The 27841-nt window shown below is 40.9% G+C and overlaps 1 protein-coding gene across 2 annotated transcripts; it reads right to left on the minus strand.

Annotated features, from left to right (window-relative positions):
• Positions 1-493: 493 nt before the first annotated feature.
• On the minus strand, positions 494-27736 carry LOC308660256 (gamma-aminobutyric acid receptor subunit rho-2-like). 2 transcript variants are annotated; one of them, XM_081314514.1, is made up of 10 exons: positions 27670-27736; positions 25267-25417; positions 18729-18835; positions 13346-13413; positions 12204-12427; positions 11856-11938; positions 11142-11282; positions 8192-8344; positions 3889-4076; positions 494-2257 (listed from the first exon to the last, which is right to left on the minus strand). In XM_081314514.1, exons 2-10 carry the CDS (start codon positions 25377-25379, stop codon positions 1949-1951), a joined length of 1386 nt encoding a protein of 461 aa, XP_081170640.1. In that variant the 5' UTR covers positions 25380-25417; positions 27670-27736; the 3' UTR covers positions 494-1948. The 2 variants fall into 2 exon arrangements, with proteins under 2 accessions (XP_081170640.1, XP_081170639.1); XM_081314513.1 differs by lacking the exon at positions 27670-27736 and having other exon boundaries at positions 25267-25834.
• Between the last annotated feature and the right edge of the window lie 105 nt (positions 27737-27841).

The raw sequence follows: 27841 nt of genomic DNA on the forward strand, positions 1-27841 counted from the left end.
TGGGCATTTCTTATTCCATGCCTTTTTATCATTGCCATTTGCATTTGCTCCTCTTTTATCATTGCCATTTGCATTTGCTTCACTTCCATGGTAGAACAAAACTAGGTGCATAAATTAGACAATAGTTGCAAAATATTCTAACAAGGATCCCTGAACCAGAGGTATAAACTGCAAGTGGACTTCAGCTTCTAAGGTCAGAGGAACATTTCTCATTTTACAGTAAAGAAAATCAGATTTGCCTCTCCTGTCACTGTTCCTGGTATCATGAGTCACATCAAGCTTGGAGAAGTTTTGCCACCACAGATGGGAAACAGCAGAGACACACTAATGGCTCCTTAATCTCACTTCTAGCCTGCCTGCCTGCCTGCCACCAGTAGAACAGGAAAAACACACACACACACACACACACACATGGCGAGTCTAAGGATTGGACACCCTGTAAATTCAGGCTGGAATGTTCTTTCTCAATTCTTTGTCATTTAAAAAAATCAGACTGAGCTTCAGATTTATTGTTCTATTGTTCATTGATCCAAACAAGTAAAACATGAGTGTTGCAGCCTCAAAATGTAGTTTTGTTACTGAAATTATTTATAATGCCTAATAATCCCTACCCTCAAAAATGATACTAGCATTTTGTCAACTAACTACTGAAAAGATTTATAAAACAACATATATTCTACATGCAAAGGAGACAACAGAGTTATAAAAGAGCATGTAACTATGCTTCTTTATACAGATGAATTTGTGAAGACCAAGAATAAAAACTTGCTCTGGGAGGTCACAGATATCATCTGCCTAAGATAAAAGAGTAGGAGGTTTGGGGTATGATAAAACCACCAGTCCCATCCATTTCTGTGTGAGGAAGAGACGGAAACTCCAACTTCTGCTTCATTTCAGCAGCCAAATGTCTTAAGCTAGCTCTGTGCTGCTTCCAGACACTCAAGCCTAAAGGTTCCTTCAATATCACTGGAAGTTACAGAACACCAGTGGCTTTCAACATAACAGGTAGTCCTCATTTTGCAACAATTGGGACTGGCAACATGGTTGTTGAAAAATATGGTCACTAAGTGAAACTGCCACTGTCCTTAACGATATTACTTCAACTTTCCTTTGCTTTACAGACCTGTAAAGGTCATAAATGTGAGGATTGCAAACTTACTTTTTCCATCTCTGAATGGTTGTTAAATAAAACACTTGCTAAATGAGGACTACCTGTATTTGATTCAGAACTGTATAGCCCCAGAAGAGACATAGCTATAATAGTGCAAAGAACTTGCTTTTGAGGGCATTCTTTAGAACTGTATTCAATACTTAAGCAGATATTTTCTTAGACTTTCTTTTTACTTATCAACTGCTCGGTTTAGTGAAACGTTTTCATTTCCTCCCCAATGTATTTTTGAGAAAAATTGTAACAGCATGATCCTGATAAAGGCTGTCCGTTCTAGGATACTTGCATGCATTCCCTGACGTCCTCTAAATTGTTAGTCTAGCTTGGGGACTAATTCACAGCGCCTGCTTCTTACAAAATAAATTTCATATGGGGTGCCAACAATCCCTTATGATAAAGATGGTCCACATCACTGTGCTGGCTGATAAAATGGAACAAATTAATCTTTCTCCAACTGTCTCAGTAAAGCTCACAGAGCAGATTCCTAGCCGCCTTTATGCCTACTACGATGACACTGCAATGGCTGAGACTAAAGTCCAACAGCTGCATGTTTTCACGTATGAAAAGCCAACTTGTCATATGTTAAGGACAGAAAGCAGAAAGTATCCAGCTTGAGTCAGTCATCTCCAACACCACTGTATGAAATGTTTCTTAGAAAAATATCCAGTGTTTCCATGTGCCAAAACTGATACAGAATGAATTTTCTTCTTGCTTGGAATCCAAAATTTTATTACTGGACTCTTCTAAATATCTCCCGAGTTAAACACAGCTGTAGCACGTTCAGCAGAAGACAGACCAATATACTATGTTAAAAAATATATAGGTGCCTGGGAATATTAACCTTGAATATTTGTCAATCGCATGAGTGTTCTGGATAATGCGTAGGCTAACATGCTCTTTGAGCCCTTTCTTCTTTGATGAGTTAGACTCATTACTCATAGTCAAATGGATCACCATCTTCTCTTCTTTGTCCTCCTCAGTTACTATTTGATTTTTGGTGTCTCCTTCTGGGCTACCTGCATCCAATTCACTGTATATGCCATCTACTGTCATTCCTTTTGTAGAAGAAATTCCACCCATGCATGGAAACTGGGAAAATAAAAAGTAAAGGAGAAGGAAAATGTAAGTACAAAATGAATCAAATGAAGACAAAGCTTGCACTGTAGTTTCATGTGAAAGTTTGCAAGTTCTTTTAAATTTTGATTGAATCCACAATCCAATTCATAGAATGGAATGGTGGAATTATTTTTTCACTATCTCTTCTTCTATCTGGAGCCTGTATGTGCCTCCCAAGTCTTCTCTGCAGGTTTGTGACTTGGTTTATGGTAGGAGAAAAGGGGAAATTACAAGAATGGTTACCCTTCATCCTTCTTTTGCTCAGGACTGTTCTGTTAAAGCTAAACAGCTAGCAGACTGTGCTCTTCTACTCAACAGAATGAAAACTCTAAATATAACTCCTGATCTCTACTTTTTCAAAATTATTATTAAGATAAGAGTCTCAAGCTACGGGCTTACCATCTTACTGTGTATGAAATGCTGTCAATGTTAACCAGAAAGCTTAAAATAAAATGAAAAGTAATAGTTGCATTAAGTACAAAAAGCATTTCCTGAATTCCTTAAGAAGTTTGGATTTCTCTTTGAGTTACAGCTGTTTAGAGAAAAGGCACATGTACATATTATATGAAAAATGCTTGAGATAATATTGATGTTATGTTTTCAAAATAAAATGGAGAAAACTTTAAATGATAGGGACAAAGATTCATATTTCTAGGTATCATATTTACCTGTTCAGTGAAGTGATAAAAATGGCTTCATCAGCTCAAAATTGCATATGTGTTCTAATGGTAGATTATCAGTCTGGATTGCATGGTAAAAAATCAGTCTTGTTGGGCCTGTTTCTCCTCTGGAGAATCGGATCTGAGGTTTGAGATCTCAGGGACCTGCCCTTCCACAAACATACCCACTGAGATCTTTTATCCACCATAGGATTCTCACATGCTTTCTAGTTTGCAGCTCCTTAGACAACTAAAATGGCCATTTTATTGGGGAAATTGACCATGCATTAAAAAATGTTTTAAATAAACATGGGTTGTATCCATTATCATGCAACTTAGTAACATCAACAACACCAATAGCATATCATCTCATACAGATGTCATCAAGCATCCTGCATAAGTATATTCTATGCATGGAAATTTGCCTGGTTTTCCTGTTGTCAGTCTAGTCATAGCTTCCTGGCCACCCATCAGCAGTGACTGAAAAATATGAAAACCAGGGAAATATTATATTGAATTTCCCCATTCTGAATCTCCCAACATTATTTCTACTAAATCCCAGACTTAACCAATTCAAATATTGGGAATTTGATTTGCCTCCTTACTCACACTTCACAGCTGATTTCTAACATATTGACTCAATGGAGAAGCCAGCGGTAAAATCACAAATTGCAGTCATATTATGATGAGCTTAATGATCATGGGTGATTTTCTTAATAACCATGATGGAAGGGAAGTTAAGTCCTTTGCAATAGTGTTATCTTGCTTAACTACTATGTCACTTAGCAGTGGAGTTACTGCTCCCAATTGTGGTCATTAAGCAAAGACCATCAGTGTGTACATCAGAAATTTCCACTATGGATTTTCCCCCAACAGGGCCAGCTGGGTTAGAGAAGGCTGTTCTACTATAGTTATACATCCAAGCACACGGTAAGCATTTCTCACCTTTTTTTGCTCCTTCCGCTCTTGCACTGTTGCCAGGTAGTTCACAGCTGCATATTCAATGACCGAGAGGAAAACAAACACAAAACTGACCCAGAGGTAAATGTCCACAGCCTTGATATAAGAAACGCCAGGCATGGAGGCATTGACACCAGTGATGATGGTAGACATGGTCAGGACTATTGTGATACCTGAAGAAACCAAAGATGATATCAACACAAGTCAACCAACAAGCTCATCTGAATCAACTCTAATAACCAGATAGTTAATTTCAAAGTCTTTGTGGAAATTATAATAAAAATGCAAACCTCTTGAGCATATACTAAATAACTATCATCAGGCAGTAACTACCACTCCTAGGCATTACAAGTATCCAATAACTGAGACTTTTGAGATCCTCTAGGCTCTTGTTACTTGTCAGATTTTTATTTTTCACAAAAATCTCATCTATTGCTAAAAGGGGGTGGGGGAAATATTGATACGGATATCTGCCTTACAAATCTTCACAACACAGTAGTCATTGGCAGAGGAAGGAATAGTCATCCTGCTCAAACCATGTCTGGCATCTTTGAAAAGACATTAAATTTGCATCCTTTCTTTTATAATCACTTTTAGAAATTGCTTGTTAGATATTTTTCAGCTATTAGAAAACTTTGGATTACTAAGTTTGAAAGCCCCGGGTGAGTTTGCCTACAGTCCTTACCAAAAAAGATTTAACTACAGATAGTCCTTCAGGTACAACAGGCTGTTTAATGAGTGTTCAAAGTTACAAATGTACCCCCAAAATATACTTATGATAGGGGTTCAAAATGGTAACTAACAAGAGACCTCTGCAGTCATGTGACCACTCTTCAAGCAGCAGCCATTTTTTGACCTGTGACCTCCCTTTTGCAATTATGACATGATTTCCGAGGTCCATGTTGTACTCAAGCACATTTTTCCCATCACATGACCAATCAAGATCAGGACATTTGCAGCCAGTGTGCTTCCCCCCGCCCCACTGATACCACATAGAGAACTAGAGGAGTGAATCTCATTACTGCTCATTGCTTCTTTCGTTGCTGTTGCCTTGAGGATTGGAGGACTAGTTGCCTTTGTGAGTACTTTCCTTTTTCATTATAACACTGTGTTTGTAAGTACTTTACAAAGATAACAAGGTTTTTTCATTTCTGTGTTTGGGCTTGCCTTGGAATTGCTTGTGAAAATACTAGCCAGTGTCTACAGAAAGTAGAATGAATACTGTAAAGTTCCTTTGCATATTATACTGTATTCGTTTGCTTGTGTTTTGAGACTGCTTGCAGAAAGATTCTTTGCATTCTACTGTACTGTGTTTCTTTGCTTTTGCTTAGACCAGGGGTCAGCAACCCGAAACAGCAAAAGAGCCACTCAGAACCGGTTCTGTCACACACACAAAAAAGTGGGAGCCGCAAAATGTGCGCGCGCATGTGGGCACACACGCACATGCACAAAACAAGCAAAAACATACACCACCTCGACGCCCGCACCACATCCTGAGCCGCACGCACCTGTCGCTGCCCAGTGCCGCCAGCTTATGGGGGGGGGGAGGGACGAACTTGCAGGCCGAGACGACCGCAGAGGGCTGCGTGAAGACGAGGAAGGAAATGGTCTTTCAGAGGATCCCGCCCGGCCCCCCTCGGAGGCAACGGGCCCTTCCCCGGCCGAAGGAAGCCTCACGTCTCCTGCAGTGCGGCTCCCACGAGCCGTGAGGCACCTGCGAGACGGCGGTGATGGGTCTCCCTGGTGACGGGCACTGGGTTGTGGCGGCGCCTTCAGCCCAGGCACCACCGGAGCCACCTGAGTGCCCAGCCCCTCCCCCGGGACCTCCAAACCTCTGTTTTTGATGAACGCAGCAGCTCTCCAAACGGGGAGGCGGAGGTTTGGAGAGCTGCGCAGCTCTCCAAACCGCCGCCACCCCGTTTGCAGAGCTGCTGCGTTCCTCCGCGTTTGAAAGAAACACGAACGCAGCAGCTATGCAAACGGGACGGTGGCAGTTTGGAGAGTGCACGCGCACCTCTCCAAATCGCCGCCACCCGTTTGGAGATTTGCCGCGTTCGTCAATCATGGATGAACGCGGCAGCTGTGCAAACAGGACGGTGGAGGTTTGGAGAGGTGCGCGTGCACCTCTCCAAACCTCCGCCGCAGGCAGCAACTCTGCAAACGGGGTGGTAGCGGTTTGGAGAGCTGCGCGCGCAGCTCTCCAAACCACCAGTGCCTGTTTGGAGAGCTGCTGCCTTCGTCAAACATGGACAAAGGCAGCATCTCTGCAAACGGGGCAGTGGAGGTTTGGAGAGCTGCGCGCGCAACTAACCAAACCTCCGCCGGTGGACTGGGAGCCGCAGGAGACGGCTTAAAGAGCCACATGCGGCTCGAGCCGTGGGTTGCCGACCCATGGCTTAGACAAATGGTGTGTGCAGTCCTACTGTAAATTGCTTATAGAACAACTGATGGACAGTGGTTCCTTCTGGAGGCTCCATGGGAGCCCTGCAAATTTACCCCCACTCCAATTTAAATCCAGGCACTTGCATGGAAATGCTGCAGTTTGGAGGCAGAGGGCCAATTCGCCTTGCCAGAACAGCAGGTGGGTAGGTGGCAGCAGTTCCTTCTGGATCCACTGGGGAACCGTATAAATTCTCGAGCTTATGGGTTCACTTAACAATCGCAGAGGTCGCTTAACGAACAGAAGCAAATAGCAAACCTGATCTTCCTTCACATAATGCCCCGGTTGATTTGCTTAATGAATGCAGTAAATAAACTGTCATTAAAATAAGTTTGATTCATTTTACAACAGATTTACAAGATTTATGACTCAAATGGAGAGGTTCCATTAGGGTTGTACCTCACGGACTATCTGTACAAGCTTAATTTTTTTAAAAAAATAAGCAGTGAAAGGTTGATTAAAACTTTGATTTTAAAAAGCTACAGATGAATAAGGGTCAATATAAATTTAAAATAAGGTTTTGGAATTCATTATAAAGAATTTTTCCAGTAGAAAATGCTTCTGTTTTGAATTTTTTTTTTTAAAAAAAAATAACATTTCAAAAATTGAACACCAGAGGGAACTAAAGATTTCAGTTAAAGGAGAAGAACACATAAACTTGGCTAAGTGTTACAGAATGGCATAAAATATTCTAATACTGAACATATTGGACATTTTTGAAAAACGGAACCAGAAATATTAACAATGACAACAAGAAGATAGAAGATATTATGAAAGAGAAATAAGTTTTACCTACAAGATAAGAGTTGTAAAACAAATGACAGGTTACAAAACTGTATGTACTACTGAAAAAGATGTTGCTCTGGGCAAAACAAAGGAAAGTTGCTGATATTTTAATAATTAAAATTGAATATAAATAACAAGCCAAGGGAATGATCTGGATAGTTTTATTATATTGGTCTTACAAAGAAAGATCTATAGTGTTATTTGAATGGACTAAAGATTAAGGAAGGGATATAAAGTTGGTTTATTTCATCAAGGTTAAAAGAGATTCATTGTTTCTGGTAACCTTTAATGGACTTTTCCTGACATAAAAGCTGAAATAATTATGCTTTATGGATTTGTTTTATAGATAAGAGATGGGATATGGGAAGAAGATATCATTGTAATTTAAGAGGAAGTAAAATTTATTAAAATTGTTTGTACTTGTGATTGAAGGTTGAAAATAATTTCTATATTTATTTATTTTTCTTTACTATATTCTAATTTTTATTATTCCCACCTTTCCTTTTTTTTCTTTGTACCTTTTATTCTATTTTCTTTTACTCTGTATTAGTTCTTACTATTGTAATTATAACCTTTAGTAAAACTAATTTTGGGGGCAGGGGGAGAAGACTGATCCCAACTCTGCTCATTTTCTGAGAAGCTTCCTAGGCCTGGATGTGTTCCCGGGCCTGGAGGTTCATTAAATTTGCTTTTATTTCAGTGGTTTTATAAATTGGTTGATATTTTGTATTTGCTTTTATTTCTTGTTACTCACCAAGTCATTCTGGTAACATAGGCAGCCATATAAATCTAATTAATTAACCTAATTAAATCTAACCGAATAAATATTTTATAGTTAACACTAAACTATCAAGGATTAATTTCTAAGAATATTGCATTATATTTTTATTTCTGTAAAGAAAAAGCATAATATATGCCTTTTGTAATACCTTGCCCTATTTTATTTTTAGAATAGAAACCTTAGACACAGAAATCAAAACCAATGGATATATTTTTCTAAATGAGGTATGTTGTAAGATCCAGTCATGCCATATCTTATGTGTCTACAGAGGAATCTCTCACCTAATGACACTCTTGCAGGCACAGCTCTATGGTCTATCCAGAAGGAAACCCAGGATAACATGACCATCAACGTGGCAGGAAAGTAGGTTTGGAGCAGGAAGAAGAAAATATGACGATGCAGAATAAAGTTAATGTAAAGGCGATTGTACCGACCTATTGAAGAAAAATGTTAAAATGTGAAGTGAGCAGAAATATGAGCAGTCTTTAGAAAAGGCACCTTATACACCAACAGATAAAATATAAGAAAAGCAGGGGAGGGAAAAAGAGATAGACTGAAAGAATACATAAAGAGAAAGAAAATAAAAATGCTGATAGACGCTTGGGGGGGGGGAAATGAGGGAGAAGGAGACAAGAGTTTCAAAACGCAATTAAATTTAAGTACTATATTTGTCCTTGTAACAATTATGCTGTTTACAACTGTAAAATGATGCTGAAGGCACACCACTGGAAATACAAGTATCTTAATCTTATTGCTATATAAACCATGTATCTTCCACAAAAAAGGGAATCAATGCTGAACTGCACAGCCTAGCAGCTGCTCCAGCAAGTTCTTCAATAGCGAAGGCAGTGATAGCTGTAATACTGTAGTATCTGGAGAGATGTCTTCTCAAGCCTGAATTATTCAGAAAGTGCATTTGATTTTTAAAAAAACCATATATGCTGCTTTAACAATATCTACCTCATTTTGTAAATAACATGAGAGAACGTTTGGGGGCCTTATTACAGCTCTATTAAGTTGAGATAGCAAAGAAGCTTTTTAATGTATGGCTATCAATATACCGTATATACTTGAGTATAAGCCGACTCGAGTATAAGCCAAGACCCCCAATTTCACCCCCAAAAACTGGAAAAAGTTGTTGACTCGAGTATAAGCCGATCCGCCGTTCTGCAAGCCTCTGCCGCCAGCAGAGGCTCGATCCGCCATTTTGCAAGCCTGAATACACAGGAATACCCTGTGTGGCCGCGGCTCTCGGGGAAGCCCTGGCTGTCAGCTTCCTCGCTCCACGCTGCCATTCGGGGCCCACGCGTTCCCCGGGCAAATCGCGGCGCCCAGCAGGCGAGGAAACACGCCCGCTCCAGTCGCCCCCCCTTCCCTCAGGAGACGCGAAGCAAGTGACCGCCCGGAGCTTACCGAGGACTTGCTTCGGTGCTTCCAGGATCGCGCGCACCTCTCCCAAGCCGCCGCCGTCCGGAGACCTGCCGAAGTTTGGGGAGGTTTGGGGAGGTGCGCGCGCACCTCCCCAAACCTCCCCAAACGTCGGCAGGTCTCCGGACCTCTGCGCCCTGCCTGCCTGCTTCTTTCCGCTGTGGAAAGAAGCAGGCAGGCAGGGCGCGGAGGAACGGAGACCCGGGGAGGTTTGGGGAGGCGCCCAAACCTCCCCAAACGTCGGCAGGTGTCCGTTCCTCCGCGCCCTGCCTGCCTGCTTCTTTCCGCTGTGGAAAGAAGCAGGCAGGCAGGGCGCAGAGGAACGGAGACCCGGCGACGTTTGGGGAGGTTTGGGGAGGCGCCCAAACCTCCCCAAACGTCGGCAGGTGTCCGTTCCTCCGCGCCCTGCCTGCCTGCTTCTTTCCGCTGTGGAAAGAAGCAGGCAGGCAGGGCGCGGAGGAACGGAGACCCGGCGACGTTTGGGGAGGCGCCCAAACCTCCCCAAACGTCGGCAGGTGTCCGTTCCTCCGCGCCCTGCCTGCCTGCTTCTTTCCGCTGTGGAAAGAAGCAGGCAGGCAGGGCGCAGAGGAACGGAGACCCGGCGACGTTTGGGGAGGTTTGGGGAGACGCCCAAACCTCCCCAAACGTCGGCAGGTGTCCGTTCCTCCACGCCCTGCCTGCCTGCTTCTTTCCGGAAAGAAGCAGGCAGGCAGGGCGCGGAGGTCCGGAGACCTGCCGACGTTTGGGGAGGTTTGGGGAGGTGCGCGTGCACCTCCCCAAACCTCCCCAAACTTCGGCAGGTCTCCGGACGGCGGTGGCTTGGGAGAGGTGCGCGCGATCCCGGAAGCACCAAAGCCTCGGCCGTGCACAAGTCCTCGGTAAGTTTTTTTTGTTGACTGGAGTATAAGCCGAAGTGGAATTTTTCAGCCCAAAAAGTGGGCTGAAAAATTCGGCTTATACTCAAGTATATACGGTAAGTTGTTGGCCTTTAGTTTACAAGAGATGCTTTATTTACATTCACCAAGCAACTACGTGAATAGAGAACACAAGGCCACAGTGATGTTAGAATTTGTTGTGATTCAGGGTCAGCCTGTGGGTTCGGCAGTTGGGTCGGACGATTCAGAGGAGGAGGAGGGGGGTGTTGGAGAGGTTGCTGAGGGTGTTGGAGAGCTTGCTGATGAGAGCCCTCAGCCAGGCCCCTCCCACCTGGTTACGACGCAGACCCAGCTGTGTGAGCCTGACAGCGTGGATGAAGATGACCCACAGCTGGCCCTGTTCAAGGACGCCCGACGCAGGAGGCAGTCAATCAGGAGTAAACAGAGGAAGGCAATGGGGCACCTCGGAAGGAGGCAGAGAGAAGCCACGCCCTGAACTGTTTAAAAGGGGAATGTGTGGGAGGGCTGGTTTGCTGAAGGCAACCGTTTGAATAGCTCCTGTTTCATGGTTCGTGTTTGCTCTCTTTGCTCTGTTTTATGTTAATAAATTTGGCAGGCTTAGTTCCAGCCTCTTGCCGTTTTCTAAAGGGGTTGTCCCTGCCTTTACTGCAGGGCCAGTAGTAGGCTGGTACAGAACAGAATTCTCAAACGGCACCAAAAGTTTTAAATATGTACTTAGCAATGAAGCTCACTCAGAAACTTTGGAAAACTCAGTATCTGTTATCTCTAATATTATATACTGCACAGGATAGTTGGGAGAATTAAAAAGAGGAGTGAAAGACTAAATGGCTGCCTAGGTTTGCCAGGGGAAATGCAGTCGAAAAATTAATAAAGAATGAAAGAATGGAGTGAAACGTTCTTGCCATACCAGTACTACTATAAAAAGCAAGTCTGGAGGTTGTATGAAATTTTTGAATCAAGAATTGAGACAAGGAAATCTTTTCATCTGTTTTGAGAGAGTCAGTCCCATTTTTCCAGTATAACATCAAATCTTCATCTGTATATGCATCTGCAAAAGTAGATGTGGAAAAAGCAAAGTAATTATTTTAACGGTCAGAAGCAAAATTACAAAATAGGCCAATTAATCAGAGGCCCATGGTTTTTTGACTCCCCAAAACCCCATCAGACTACCCCACTGTATACAGATTTCCTAAATTTAGAGGTTGGAAATAAAAAATAAAAATAAAAAACATTAAAAGCTTCAAATGGGTTTCATGCAGTTAAGAGAAACAAAGTAATTCATCAAAGAGAAAGTTGTCCAGAAAATCATAGTCCCATCTACTATAGTTACTCATCTACTGGATGTGGCCTCCCCAACGCACTCCCTGCTTTTCAAAAAATCTACTCTGTGAGTCCCCCTTCCACAAATATATTTTTAAACTCTCGCTGAACATGAAAAGGCAGAGGAAAGAATGTATTTTTAATGGCAGAAGAATGGATACTGCAGGATGGCTTTGCCTTAAAGCAGAGAAGCAACCAGCTCAGGCAGAAGTAATGGATACCAGCAAAGCCAACAGATTGACTTCTGCTTAATTTGTTACCCCTGTAGTTTTACCACCAAAGATAAATAAAAGCTACTGACAGCTTTCAAGCTCCAATGAACATGTCTGTGAATCTAGGGGGAAACGGCTGAAGTCCATATTGCACATTGCTGTCACTGTGATCCTAGAAATATATAAAAAAAGGGTTGATGTTGTTACAAAGGAAGAGCTACAGGCATGGGATTAATAAGAGTAATATATGAATTCATGTAGAAAAATAAGAGTTGATGATATCACAAAGGAGAAGCTACATGCAGGTGATGAATATGGTATTATATAAATCCACATACTCATATCTGAAATCTGTCCATGTCACAAAGATCAGCTTGAATTACAATACTGGAAAAAAGAATATGGAGTAATTCATATAGAAATAACTGTGGGATTACCTCGTGCTATAGAGCACATGGCCATCTGGGAACACTCGCAACATGATATTGTCAGTGGTGGTATCATGAATGAAGGATCTTTTAGAGTGAACAAAGAAAATGTCTGGCACCCAGATCTTCTTTACCAACCGTCCATCAAAAGTCATGCTCCTGTTCGTACGACTGGGAAAGGAGAGACGCTCGTCCTTCCAATAATGTCTCAAATACAATGTCATTGTAAAGTCCTGAAACAAAGTGTAAGGTGGTGGGAGATATCTTGTGATTATATCTCCTGATCTTATAAAAAACTAAAATTATAAATTAATTGGCAATTGTTTTTTAAGTTATCAGAAAAAAAATCAGAAGAAATTGAACCGTCCCATCACAATGAAGGCTACCTCCCAATGGCCACCTGTTGCATCCCAGATGCTATCCAAATAATATCATTACCTTAGTTCACATAATGCACAATGGTATTATGGTTTATTGGTAATCATGGTTTATTGAATAGGCTATAGCTGCCTGGGAACACATTAAACCATTAGTATGATCTGTTAAGTCCAACCATTATTGCATTTCTTGCACAAATAGTGACTAGTTCCTTGGAGAAGCAGTTCAAGAGCTTGATTTCCTTTTTAAAATAAACATTTAAAGCCAAGATATAGGTCAAGATTTCCTGAGAGAGCTAGTTCTGCATCCTCGGATGCACAGACTACGGTATACTCTCAGTTTCAGTCTCTGTGTTACTTCTTCACACATTATGCTTTATTCAACTCCAACTAGGCTTCATCTTTAAGAAAATCTATAACAATCATCCAATTGACAACATAATATTTTGATTGCTACACCACAAAAAATCAGTCGATGCAATAAATATTAACATAAGTTGTTTGCACATATATCTCTTGGTACTCTATACCATACAAGGCGTATACAAAAAGAGGAGAAAGTCAAGAACACAAGTCAGACCCTGAAGAAGATGGAGAGATAACATCAAAGCATGAAATAACAATGGTTGAGTTCACCAGAAGTGCAAGAACCAGAACTGTGTATCTCCCTTGATACCTGAAGTGGTGGTGATGGTGGTGGTGGAGGAGGAGGAGGAGGAGAAGAAGGAGAGAAAGAAGAGGAGGAAGAAGAGACATTAAGCAACAGTCGCATACCATATTGACTTCTGAAATACTGTCCAAATTTTCAACCTGCACATCCACTCCAACAGGAATAGCTGGGCCTGCAAGAGAAAGAAATTGAACATAAGTAGCCCTTGCTTAATGACTGAATGAATCTCTGAAATAAGTTTTTTTCTTTTCCTACATCAATTGAACAAAGAAGAACTTCCTTGTAGAGATGTTGAAGTATTAATATGTCTTCTTTCCAGTGATGGGGGGTTGGCTGTAAAGATACAGTTGACACTGCAAAAGAGCACTGTTGAAGCAAACAGAGGGCAGGGCCCAAATGAGAACTGAAGGGGATTAACCTTTCCTTGTGAGTACAAGAATGAAAGAAACACCCTTTCCAGAACAGATGTCTGCCTTAAGTTATATTTCAGCTGGACATACATGGTTTCCTCTTTAGGATTTGTATCTGTAATATTGAAACGTTTATACCTTAGGGAACACCTGCTGCCGGCATCGACCTCCCTTCGCCCTGTGCGTTCCCACAGAGAGGGCCTCCTCAGGGTGCCACCGGACAGAGAATGTCGATTGGTGGCCCCCAGGGGGAGATCCTTCTCTGTGGGCGCCCCGGAGCTATGGAATCAGTTACCGGTTGAGCTCTGGATGGCACCCGATCTTCGCTCCTTTCGCCGCGATCTAAAAACATTTTTAGTCGAACAAGCCGGCCTGGCCTGAGGGGGGATTGGTGGGGTTTTTACTGTTGCTTTTACTGGGGTTTTAATATTGTATTGATTGTTTTTAGTGGGCATGTATTTAATTCTTTTTTAATTTTTGTAACTCGGTATTTTTATTCTTGCCCTGTTCACCGCCCTGAGTCCTTCGGGAGAAGGGCGGTATAGAAATATTATTAAATAAAATAAATAAATAAAATAAATATTCTTTCCCTCTGTGGTATACATTTAGGGCTAGTTCTTGGACCATGCGCTGCCAAGCCTAGCTATCAAGATTTTACTGCATCAATTACAAAGGAGATTTCTTATTTTCCCAGAGCAACTGGATCATGTAACTAAAATAGGTGGCTTTACCTCTCTTGCATCAGATGTGGTGAAAATGCATACCATAGCAGAGAGCAGGCAACTTGAGTAGAGTGTTAAAAAAACACACTTAAAGCAACCATAGCTATCAAACAAGTCTTATAACAAAATCATTGGGCAACCATTGAATTAAAGAAGTGATGGATAGGGAGGTTTCTTTTAAAAAAGACATAAGCCTATAGGTCGACAGTGGATTAACTTTAACTAATTAATTATTAGATGGAAATTACTGTGCTTCATGTTTCCACGGCTCTTTTGGAGGCGGGCAACAATGATGCATGGAGAGATCATCTGTAAGGATCTTTCACAAAATGAAAGTGCACCGAGATTCTTGCACTATTTTAAATAGTAACAAACAGCATTAGTATTCATACATCCAGATGCACAAAGTACTAATATTCCTATCCAAGTTGTGAGAAAGAGCTTTAAGTCAGGGAAGGGAAAGGAGAATAGACGTTCCTTGTTTTATTTAGCAGTACCCTCTAAGAAACATATCCCTGAAGAATTCCATGGCATGGAGAGTTGAAGTAGTGTTTCCTGCATGAGACCAGTCTTCTAGTCCTCAACAGAAATAAGACATCCCAAGGAACAAGTGAGAGTTAGGAATAACTTGTATGTGTGTGTGTTTGCCACAAAGAGATGTGTATGTAGCAGCCCTGTGGGACCAATCTTCTAAATACTTGGATGATCCTATCATATCTCAAGGGTTAGAATAAACTATTTTAAAATACATATGGTTAATATTCTCTTTCTCACTTCTATCCTGCCTTAATCATGAGGTGAGTGAGAAATGCTGTTCCTGCAGCTTTAATCCAGGGTAATTCAAGGACAGCAATTGGTGGGTTCCAAAGCTTCGTCTCCCCTTCTACTCTGTGTTTCATTCTGGCAAACAAACTAATCGCTGCTTACTGTGAAGGGGCAGGCTGAGCAACTGGTACTGGTGATGGAGGGTTCAGCCAACTTTCAAACCGAGTGACAGACTGCCATAGAAGGATGCCTCCTCCAACAGGCTCCTCTGCTTTTCTTCTGTCCCATTGACCTGTCAGCTAATCTGTTGTCAGACATGGGCTTAGCACTCTTTCAGAAGTGTTAAGCACACGCTCAGAAATAATCCAAGTAATACCTCATCAATGTGGTGGAAGACTGCAAGGACTCTCAAAGAGACCCTCTCATGTTTCACTCCACTCCTTTGCTACCCCCTCCCCCTCCAATCCCCCCCGCCCCCGCTAAAAGAAAAAACTGATAAACCCCTTGTCCATTTCACCAGAGGTCTCATATATGCCAAACTAGCAAGTGCTACAAAAGAATGTCAAGAGACTGTGGCCACCAGCAGCGAGAAGAAGCCTATGAAGTAGGCAAAATGGTGTTCCCACTTCAACTGAATTAAAAGCAAAAGAAATTATTTCCACGAGGGAGGGGGGGGAGAGAGAGAGAGAGAGAGATTAAGTTGGTCCCTCCTATATCTGCTATTGCCTCTTTCCTTCACAATTCCCCTCAGGAAATTGATTTGCAAAAAACTAGAATTGGGTTGGCTAATTTGTGTTCAATAACTTCTACACAACCATAGCCAAAATGGGAGGGACAGCATTTGAAAGAGTAGCATTTTTGGGGAAACATGTATGGGTAGAGAAGAAAGTACTTCCTCCCTTGCAACAACTCCCTGTATCCACATGTACCTTATGAGGAAAATGCTTTCTGCTTCCCTCATAACATCAAGCACATTCTGCCCTGCATTCTGAGCCCTACAAAACCAGGTATTTCATAAAGTTCTGAAGTCTCTTACAATAAAGTTCTCTTTCATTAAAACAATACTTAAAATACTTAAAATCATTACATAAAAGTCTGATGTATTAGAGGCTCTGATTTACAGAGCTTTCCAAAAAAGTTTTAAAATAGCATCTTCCCAGCCTACCATCCAAGGGTAAGGCATCAACTACTGTACAATCTGTTTCTCCCTTAGAAGGCCCTTCCAACAATATTTTTTTTACAAACTGAAATGCTATTCTGGAAGGAGGCTGAAAATTTGGACAGCTATTTCTTAATTATTTTCCCCTAGATCATCAAGAAAACTCCTTTCATGCTGCTTTCCTATCTCACAGTGAAAACTTCCCAGTGTCTTCAATATATTTCTCCTGAAAATAGGAAGGCCCCGTAAATACCAATACAGCCTCTGCTGTAGTACTTAAACAAGTAAATCTAGTCTGACGATCTTTTTTCTTGCAAGAAGAAAAACAGGTGATGGAGGACAATGTTTCACACAAACCGTCTGAAAGAATAGGATGGAGGTTGCACATGTGAATCCTACACAAGCAAATTTGACTGCCAAGTTTGCATTCCAAGATTACATGAATCATTCGGGTCCCGTGGAACTTGTGGTCCAGGTCTTATGGTTGTTCCTGGTCCCCACCCTCACCCGCAAAGGACCAAAAAATTTCCGCCACATCAAACCTTCAGACCTCAAGAAAACCAGGAGGCTGAGCTCTACTGAGACTGTTCAGAAAGTACCTGTATCCTTGTGTGCTGAGTGTTTAACTGGTCTGGTTAAAAGGGCTGCATAAACACAGCCATAGTGTGCAATCACAATAATAATCTCTTCAAGGAAAACAGATACAATTCAGAAGCTTTATACTGCCTCTGTTCTGATGAACAATGCAGTACCCGAGACTCTCAATTTTACCTGAGGCACCTAGATGGGATGTAGCTTAGGCAGGGCATGGGAAAACCTGCAGTGCCAAATTCCCATTTAGAAAACCAAACCCAAGGAAACCCTCCAAAGCTCTGGAAACAGCTGGACAGTTTATATGCTAGATACTGTAGGACACTGTGGTATTCTTTCACCTCTGACAATGTATTAGTAAAATTTAACAATTAGGTTTGCCCTTGAAGTGGGCCCATTTATATTTTCAGCTGTATGCCCAGATTAAAGGCCCACCAGTAGAAGCTGTTTGTACTAAGTTGGGGATAGAGGAGATGAATAACAACTCTCCCACAACACATTGGCTGTTCTTCCACAGAAAGGATAGTGCTATTTTAAGTATCAGCTAAAGCTGCTTATTCATGGAATCCCAGTTGTTTTCAGTGGAAAAATGAGCTGACCTAGATGAAAATGCTTTGACTCAGAATTTGAGGAAGGGAGTCTAAGAGCAACATTTACATAATGGTTATATATTAGTATTTGTAACAAATAATGCCTGAACATCTGCTAGGAATAGCAAAGTCACTAGCATGGAGGAATCACTTAGGAAGGGTCAAAACAAGATGTGTCTCCTATTTACACAGAATAGGACATGAAGGAGAAGAGAGGCTTAGCTGTAAGCGAGCAGAAATGTTGAATGCAGGTCCATATGGAATTCATCTTTCCCAAGAAAGAATGGCATTTTGGGGGTGGGGTGGGGTCAAAAGGCATAAAGGGTGAGAAAATGTTACAAAAGAGGCTGCAATTTCCTGGGTTTTTTTCCCCCTCTCATTCAGCTTTTTTTGGTGGGGAAAGGGTGTTTATCAACTATGTAATCTATGTTATGATTTACACTATGGGCATTTTGTATTTCCTGCCTTAAATAGCAGTAGGGGCATCTGCAGAGGCGGTCAACAACACTGAAATAGCAGGCACCACTGGACAATGTGCTTCCCTTTTAATGTGCTTCTCACTTATAAAACAGGGCAAGCTTTGATCGGCCAATCACATGAAGCATTTTGTCATCACTGACTGCCTGACTTGCTGAATATCAGCAACCCGCCTGATTTGCAGCAATAGTGGTTAGAGGGCTTCAATTGAGGAGCTTGTGTACTGCAAGTGACCATGTACTCCTCCTCTGTCTCAAAGCAGGATGCAAGAATCCGGTTGGCTGACACACAACCCAGGATTTGGGATCCAGTCAGGGAAATCAAGCCTGGGCACTAAATTATTGCTGAGCAAAATGCACTGTACTAGGCTTTAATGTGGTTAAATGTAAGGAACTTAAGGCAACTGCTGTGGGCTAATAAATATTTTACTTTCCTTGGGTTCTGGGAATTATATTATGTAGTCAGTTCAATATAACAGGGATGCTGTGTGCTTTCTCTATATTTTCAAGATCTATAGTTCCCCAGAATAGAGTATCCTTTAGCAAACCAGATTTCCTGAAGATAGTCAATAAGATGGGCATATAGTCCTTCCATGTGTTACTGGAAAGTCATTGGTACACTTATATTCTAGCTTTAGCAACACTCTGAAATCACAGAGTAATCTCACCATCCAGTTGGGAGGCTTCATTAAAAAATAGCTTGAAGCAGTTAGCTTGGAGCTTCTAAGCTGAATCATTCAATGTTACAGAGATGAGTAAACATACATTTCTTACCTCCAAAGGCAGGCCTCATGGAGAAATCATGGTCCTCTACCCTCAGAAGCTTTTTGCTGCTCCCTGGCCAAGTTTTGGTCATGTCATAGTTCTTTTTATACGAGTAACTAAATTGAAAAACAAGAATACCACCTATAATTTCTGGCAACTGTGAGAAGGAACATTTTAAAAAGCTGAGGGGGGAGGGGTCGTTTGCCAACAATAATATACTGAAATTACATCTTTGCAAAGAGATTCCATGCCAGTAGAGTGACTATGAAGTTATTTATTAATTAAATTCATCTGCTGCCCATCTCACTATCCAAGATGGAAGAGCATGCCAGCATATTGAGTCCCAACATGATACCTTTGTGCTAAATTGGGAACGTGAAGAACTATCCTCAAGAAGCAGAGAAAATGTAGCATAAGAGAAATCCTGACAATGTCATATATCTGGATCTTTAGTTGTGCCTGAGACAAGTAGAAGTGTAGGAATTGAAAACATGAACACTGAATGTACTGATATTATCCATCACAGCAGCAGCCTTTCCCCAACCTGTACCACATCCAGACAACAATGATCCTCATGGTTAGTGTTGATGGGTATTATAGACCAACAAATTCCAGGGCATTAGACCAGGGAAAACTACTTTAATACCTTTTATTCTGTCTAACACAACAGCATCCTATCTATGGGTAGTCTTAAACTTACAACAGGGGTGTCAAACTCAATTTCACTGAGGGCCGCATCAGCATTCCGGTTGCCCTCAAGGTGCCAGGTGGGTATGGCCAGGGTGGGCATGGCCTACTGGGTGGGCGTGGCTAGAGTGCATATGGCCTACTGGGTGGGCGTGGCCAGCTCTACATCGTTCGCATCAAGGGTGCCTATGGGGGCCTGGGCAGGAGTGGGACAGATCTGAGTGTCTCTGGCAGAAGGAGGGTCTCTGGGCCAGGGCCAAGGCAGTGGGGGCCGTTCCCTCACTGTTTCCAGGATGGCTTCGCGGGCCACATGAAACCACTTTGCGGGCCGCATCTGGCCCCCGGGCCTTGTGTTTGACATGTCTGACTTACAACATTCATTTAGTGACCGAAATTACAATGACACTGAAAAAAGTGACTTATAACCATTTTTCACACTTACAACCGTTGCAACATCCTCATGATCATGTGATCAAAATTCAGATGATTCATGACAGTTGCAATGTCCCAGGATCATGTGATCCCCTTTTGCAACTTTCTGACAAACCATGTCAATGGGGAAGCCAGATTCACTTAACAACCATGTTATTAATGTAACCACTGCAGTTAACAACTATGACAAGAAAGGTGGTAAATGGGGCAAAACTCACTTGTCTCACTTAGCAACAGAAATGCTGGGCTCAACTGTGGTCATAAGTTGAGGACTACCTGTTCTTTTAACAAAATAAGATCTTATGTATGAATATATAACCTGCATATACAGATTGCATCTGTAGTTAAGGTTCCCTCTTCATAATCAACTTTATTGTGTTCATTGGGCTATCTTTCCATGCAACTGGTCTGATTGAATAGGTGTAAATTTAATCCAAAGGTTAATTATGTATTTATTATTAATTGCCTGAATTCATCCAAATAAAGACATGCAGCAACAGGTTTTCTAAAAGGTACAGTCAAACGTAACTGAATGAAACTTTAATAGTGTAAACCCAACCATACACTTTGAATTCAGTGTACTGTGCTAATGAAGGCATAATAAGGGTAAAGAAGACTGCACTGTACTGGATAGCTAAATAACCTGGTTTTTCTGATGCTTCTTCAAATGGGTATTTGATCAAGGATATAAAATCCACATGACTACCAGATAGTAGGAGCAAAGAGATGCAAACAGCTAACTATTGGCTACCAACTATCACAGTGTTTCTCAGTCTCAAACTTTAAAACGTGTGGACTTCAACTACCAGAATTCTCCAGCCAGCAGATCTAGCAATTGTCTGGATCTTCAAAGCTCAGATCTGGTGGTCCTATTAGTATGGAGACAACTAGGCATTAACAATTCTTCAGGAAAAGATACTGACCTGCCTCACTCCTAAACTACAGAACACATTGATAATCAGGTATTGTTAATCTTGCTAAATATCTGATTCTTACAGTTGGGCTGATTTGATATTAGAACTATAAGATTATAGTAATATGCACTAAATGAAATTATATCATTTCTTTATGTGTGTAATCTTCAATTTACAACAGATCATTTGGTGACTCTTCAAAGCTACAACAGCACCAAAAAAAAGTGACTTATGACCATTTTTCACACCTATGACCGTTGCTGCATCCCCATGATCACGTGATCAAAATCCAGATGCTTGGTAACTGGTTCATCTTTATGACGGTTGTAGCATTCTGGGGTCATTTTTGCAGCCTTCTGACAAGCAAAGTCAATGGGAAAGCCAGATTTACTTAACACCTGTGTTACTAACCTAACAACTGCAGTGATTCAACTGTGGCAAGAAAAGTCATAAAATGAAGCAAAATCCACTTAATTGTTCTCAGCAATAGAAATTTTAGGCTCAGTTGTGGTCATAAGCTGAGGACTACTTGTATATCCCCACTCTCCAAATATTTGCTCCACTAAAATATGGTCAAAACCTCCGAGGTTTGGTAATAGAATTTGTACTATGAATCTTTTAAAAATGGTGTTTTCCAAAACTTTAAAATTGTGCAGAAGGTTCTAAAATGACTCATTTATAAGTGTGGTCTCCAAGGAATATGTGCATTATCTGTAAAAATCTAGAGAAAGCTTAGCTTGCAGTACATCTGCATACTCCTGGGAGAAAAACAGATTTAAGTGTAAAACAGTGTATAATTGATTTCATGCAACCAATTCTACTGTTGAAATAGTAGGAAAAGGAAGGGTTTATGGAGCCCAATACCCTGTGAAATAACATTGCTGTATGCATGGATTGATTAACAGCTTAACAACAGATTAAAAACAGATTAACCAGAGTCAACATCTGGGCATTTCTGATGCCACTTACAAGACCATCTTCAAGTTGTCTTTTTCCTTCTCCTCCTCCTCCTTTCTTGCACAGTCTTCCATCTTCTCACAGAAGAAAACTTTGGGAAAGTTACTTCATGGTAGGATAACCCTAAGTCTTACTCTACAGAGTAGCGTCCTCAACTTGAGCAGCATTTTAGAGGAGAGTCTTGCATTTTGACAGCATCTCTTTTAGGCTTGACCTGTCTATTCAAGACCACATACATCCAAGTTGAAGGGCCACAAGAAAAGAGGGTAAAACAATGAAAGCTGCCCCCAATTATACCAAAACAATATACGAATCATTTGCTCACACCCTTCCTGGTGAGAGATATTTGTGTTTCTGCTTAAATTACATCTAATACATAAGATGCAAATGTTATTCAACTTGTCTCCTCTTTTTTCTTTTGGTGGGAAGGGGGTTGATTTCCTCTTTCTTGGGGAATACAGAAACAGTCACTCTGCAGTTTAGTCCTTCTTGGATTATTTCTCAGTGCATGGAAAAACAAGCATGTCTGGAGAAACAAAGTGTGTCCAGATACTCTCCTTACAGTCACTTAGCGACTATTAGAAACTACAGCAGACCTCACCAGGGTTACTTGCAACTCAGACTTGAAATTTTAACAACCACTACCCCACTGTAGCCACATGATCAAATTTGGGGCACTTGGCAACCTGTCCCCCCCTCCCCCGTTTATGGCTGTTTGCAATGAGCCATGGTCATGGGACTTAAATTTATGGTGGTTTTTTTGTCAGAAACCAAAATTTACTTCTGCTTTCTGGCAAATCACTCTCATTAAGAACAATGGATTTGCTTAATGATCACTGCATTCACTTAACTGTGGTGATTCAGTTATTGACCACCACAAAAAAAAGTCGTAAAATCAGGCTTTGCCACACTGTGACCCACTTAACAGGCACAATTTATGACTGTAATTCCAGGCTCAATTATGATAATTTCAGGACTACCTAAGAATCTTGGGAATTTTAATTTGGCACGGATGCTTAAGTATGGTCAACTAACAGCAACTGTGCAACGCTCAGGTTGCTCTACGAGTAGATAAGGAAAAGCCTGGGAAATTTGCCTTTTCTGCCCAACTGAAATGAGAAAAGCTATATTTGAAAGACCACTTTGCTCATTTTATGTAGGAATTGTTTGCTGTTTGTCTAGTTAATCCCTGTTCATCTGGGTGCTGATGGCAAAGTGTTCTGATCTTTTTGTTTCCTTTTTTAAAGTTTTTTTTACTTTTGAATGGTGTGTAAATGATGTTTATGTCTATGTAGATATTGATGGTTGATTTGTCTGAGAGCCAAGCTGAATTCACTAGCATTTTTGGATTTACCTTGGTCTAGGATGCTCAGTTTTCCCAGCTGTCCATATGTTGTGAAATTAAGGACTTTTCGTCTGGTCTTCTTATTGCTAACTGGTGTTCATCAATGTGCTCTGCTAATCTCCTGCCTCTCTGTCCTACATAGTGGCTGTTAGAATCCTTACACTGTATGTTGTAGATGATGCCCATTTTTTTTCTTTTTGAGCTACTTAGTCTTTAGGTTTACATAAGATGTTTTGGAAGGCTTTAGTTTAGTTAGCTACAGGGATGCCATATGGTTGTAATGGTCTGTGGATGGTTTCTAAGTTGTTTCTGATGTATGGCAATGTTACTGTTTTCATAACTTGTGTGGGTTGTGCTATAGTGTCCTGAGTGGTCAAGCACTTTTTGATAAAGTTGCATGAGTATTTATTTCTTTACATATTTATATATGAAAAATTTATGTAACTGCCCATCTCATAAGAGATTACTCTGAGCAGCATACAACAAAGATATAAAATGACTGAACATGACAAAAAAGCCCATCATTAAAAAGTTACATCAACACATACAGGATTGGTGCATAAAGCATTCAAACATGGCAGAAGCTCACATAACAGCATCCCCTCAAGCTAAGCATACCCAGAGCAAGACAAATACAGAGGTTCGACTACATTATGTAAAATCAGATCACAGATTCCATTGTTCAGGACTTTCCCACCCAATCACAACTAGAACTACTTTCCATTAATACTACTTGAAGATGTATAATGACACTAAGGTTTGAAAGTGGGGATCCTCCTTCTTTCTTCCCTGGAATTTGAGTAATCCATAAAGCAGGGCCAAATCCCACACATCTCATCCATTTGTTCTATTAATAAATCTGTATTCCACTCATATGAATTTTTTCCCCTAAAAATCATTGTTAGTGTTTTGTCCCTTCCCAAGCATTTGTCCCCATTTTACAGTGTACTTTCATTTGCTTCCATGTTAATCTTCATATCATGTCTTCCTGAGAATATGCTATCAGATGAAAGGCCACTGGACTTTTCCAGCAATGGATTTTCTAGTTCAGCATTCACTCCAGAAAACTGTTTTATGCAAATCTGGTACATCTTTTTTTTCTCCACTGCAACTTTACTATACTTTTACCAAGTCTTAAATCTTCATCCCAGATCCTAATCTTGAGCTGCATATGCAACAGCAGATACATTTTCCCTCCAAGTCTATATCCCCCTGAAATCCCAATTGGCATGGAAGAGTTCTAGGGAAAGATTTGGAGAAGTTTAAAAGATGGAATAGAAGTGAAGAAACACTTGATGGTTTTGCTAAATAAACCAGGTTTGCAAGGCCTGAGTTTGCCAAGTAGTCTGAAAAGAAGCAATTCTCACCGGACAGCAGAATTCAAGACCAAAATATATTCAGGGTTTGGCAGCTATTTTAAGTGTTTTCCCCCTATATAAACTTGACATGAAATCTGGTAAATTTAAATACCTTTGTTGCTATTCCATAGTTGTTTTTCATCATTAACACCCATTAATAATTCATTTGCAAATAAAATGCCCAGCAATCAATCATCATTTAAGCACAAATTTATTAAGTAATAAAACTTACTAGTCTAAACATTATTTCTGTCCAACTAAATATGTTCGAATTGCAATTTCTTAAACTGCAGCATCTCTTTAGAGAAATACATATTTTTTCTCAGAACTTGGGTTCAACAGTGCCAGATCTCGCAAGATTGTAAGTGGCATCCCCGATGAAGGTTGTGCTTAAATGCAGCTCCTACAGTTTAGCGTCTTTCCAGAAGCTGCATTCTTTTAAATCCTATGACAATACGACTTGCTACATAACAATAATAAAAACAATTCAGGTTTCCTACGAAAGCCTTCTTGAGTGTTTTCAGAGTGCTCTGAATAGAGCTTGTGTTTCAGCAACAACCTGGTTTGTTGCCGAACTCCCACCTAACTCACAAAGTCAAGAATGAAAACCCCATGGATTTCAGAGGGATTTTTAATGCTAATCAGGAAAAAAAAATCTTGAAGACTGCAAACGTTATTTATAATTACTGCGCTTGTAGTCTTAGTACCATGTGCATTCTTTTCAAACTTACTACCGTATGCAGGAACGTATAATAAAACTTGCAAAACTACAGGTCTCCGCAAATACGGTACATGCAACAGAGGGAAACCAAAGGAAAAGGGATAAATTGATTTAATCGTAAGACTATCCTTACCTTATTTTTTGCACCTGCGCTTCTGCCGTCCATCTCCCCTTTCTGTGCTTCCTACTTTCTCCGAGAAGGACCCCGCAAAAGATCAACAATATGAGCTTTGCAAAACACAGCATACTTTGGGAATCAGCCGCTCCTTCCGTCCAGCCGCCTCCTGACGGGTAAATGCACTCTGGTTTAAACACCGAACTATCTGCATCTCTCAAGCGTTGCATTTGTCCGAACGACCATTCTTAGAAAAGCCGCTTTTTTCAGATTTTAAACCAGCTTCCTAAACCGTCTACCACACAGCCATTCATTTCCTCTCCTCGCTCGCCGATTAGCCGTCCCTCGCGAAAAAAAGCAATCTTGGCTGGCCGCGTTTCTACTGAGTTCTAGATGGCGCCGACAGCCAATAGAAACACGGGATGGGATGCCATCCGCCAGGCTTTGGGCCAATCAGACGTACCTCGCGACGGTACGCCCTTCTTTCTCTGCGGCCTCTCTACGCTTTTATTAAGGGTTGCCCTGATGTGCGCTGAGGGCGTTTCTCCATGCTCTGGTTTTCTCCTTTGCTGCCCTGGAGAGCGTGCCTTTTTCGGCCCAGGGGGGAAAGGGGCGGTTAAAATATCTGCTCAGTGGGAATTTGGAAATGCCCTAGTTCAGGGGTAGGCAACCTCGGCTCTTTTATGACTCATGGACTTCAACTCCCAGAATTCCTGAGTCAGCATAGCAGCATAGCTGACTCAGGAATTCTGGGAGTTGAAGTCCATGAGTCATAAAAGAGCCGAGGTTGCCTACCCCTGCCCTAGTTAGTCATGGTTTCTAACTAACCCTGTATGTCTGTTTCCTCTTTTTTCCTTTAGTTTCCCAGTCCCCTTACCTTCGTTCTCTCTGTGTCAATATGTGTCCCTGTGGATAAGCCTACATGAAAAGACATGGTTTGTTCCAACTATTGTTTAAAGTTATCATTTATAGTTTAAATTACAGGTTAAGACATTAAGCCATAAACCATATTTACAAATCAGTGATACACGCTCTCTCTCTCTCTCTCTCTCTCTCTCTCTCTCTCTCTCTCTCTCTCTCTCTCTCTCTCTCTCTCTCTCTCTCTCTCACACACACACACACAGAGAGAGAGAGAGAGAGAGAGAGAGATTTTAAGTACTGTATTGATAAAGGTGTTGAATTATTTCATCCGCAAGCACCAAATTCTTTTCCTTGTGGCCTAGAATAGATTACTTGATGTCCTGCTTTTCTTTTTTACTTTATAATTTTTATTAAAATTTTAAGAAAATAAAAACTAATCCAAACTAATATAAAGTAAAAAAGAAAAAGCAAAATAGTGCAAAAACCCCCCTTGAAAATAGGAAAGAAATTATAAAGTAGTTTCCCAACATTCTTCACAGCAGTTACAAGTACAGATATATTTTAACCCTCCCTTAAAGTTGCATCATAATACTCTTTTCTATGCCATAAATTGGGTGGGGTTTTTCTCATTTTTTTTCATTTTTTTCATTTTTATGCAAAAAGTCTGTAAGAGGCTTCTAGTTACCAATAAATGTAGATAACATATTTTCTCTAAACAAAGAAGAAAATTTATCCATTTCAGCAAAATCTATCAACTTTCCCAATATTAACTTCCATAGTGGGTAATGTTGAATCTATCTCTGTGCATATAGTAATCTTGCCTCAATAATCTTGTATTGAAATAATCTTCCATAACTTTTTTTCTAATTGTTTATCTTTTCCTCCTAAAAGGATAAATTCTGGATTCAATTGAGGATTGATCTTTAAAATCCTCTAAATCAAAGTATGTATCTGAATCCCAACGTTTTTAGTTTTTTACATGTCCACCAAATATTTAAAAAACCCTAAAAGAATTTAAATTCAAATACATACTTTGATTTAGAGGATTTTAAAGATCAATACACAATTGAATCAAGAATGTTTTTTTTAATATGTCCACTAAACATAATTGGAGGCATGGTGGCTCAGTGGTTAAGATGCTTAGTGGTTAAGACACTGGCAGGCAGGTTTGAGAACAGAGCCCTGCACCACAGGGTGAGCTCCTGTCCTTGCCCCAGCTCCTGCCAACCTAGCAGTTTGAAAGCATGCAAACGCAAATAGATAAACAGATACCATTTTGGTAGGAAGGTAACAGCGCTCCATGGTGTTTTGCTGGCCACATGTGAAAAGTCTTCAGACAGTGCTGGCTCACTGGCCTTGAAATGGACATGAGCACAGTTCCCTATAGTCAGCAACGACTAGTGGAGTAAAATCCACAGGGACTCCTTTTACCTTTACCTTTTTCATGTCCACATTTCCAACATACATTTGAAGTGCTTTTATATGCTCTAGATAATTTATCTGACGTCATGTGCCAACAAAACAGATTTTATAAAAATTATGTTTCAGATCATAACATACGTTTCAACCCTTCTGTTGTTAGTTGTGAAGTCGTGTCTGACCCATCGTGACCCCATGGACAACGTTCCTCCAGGCCTTCCTGTCCTCTCCCATCTTCTGGAGTCCATTTAAGCTCACGCCTACTGCTTCAGTGACTCCATCCAGCCACCTCATTCTCTGTCGTCCCATTCTT

The sequence above is a fragment of the Vipera berus genome (assembly GCF_964194415.1).
Source record: "Vipera berus genome assembly, chromosome: 1".
In the NCBI taxonomy this organism is placed as follows: domain Eukaryota; kingdom Metazoa; phylum Chordata; class Lepidosauria; order Squamata; family Viperidae; genus Vipera; species Vipera berus.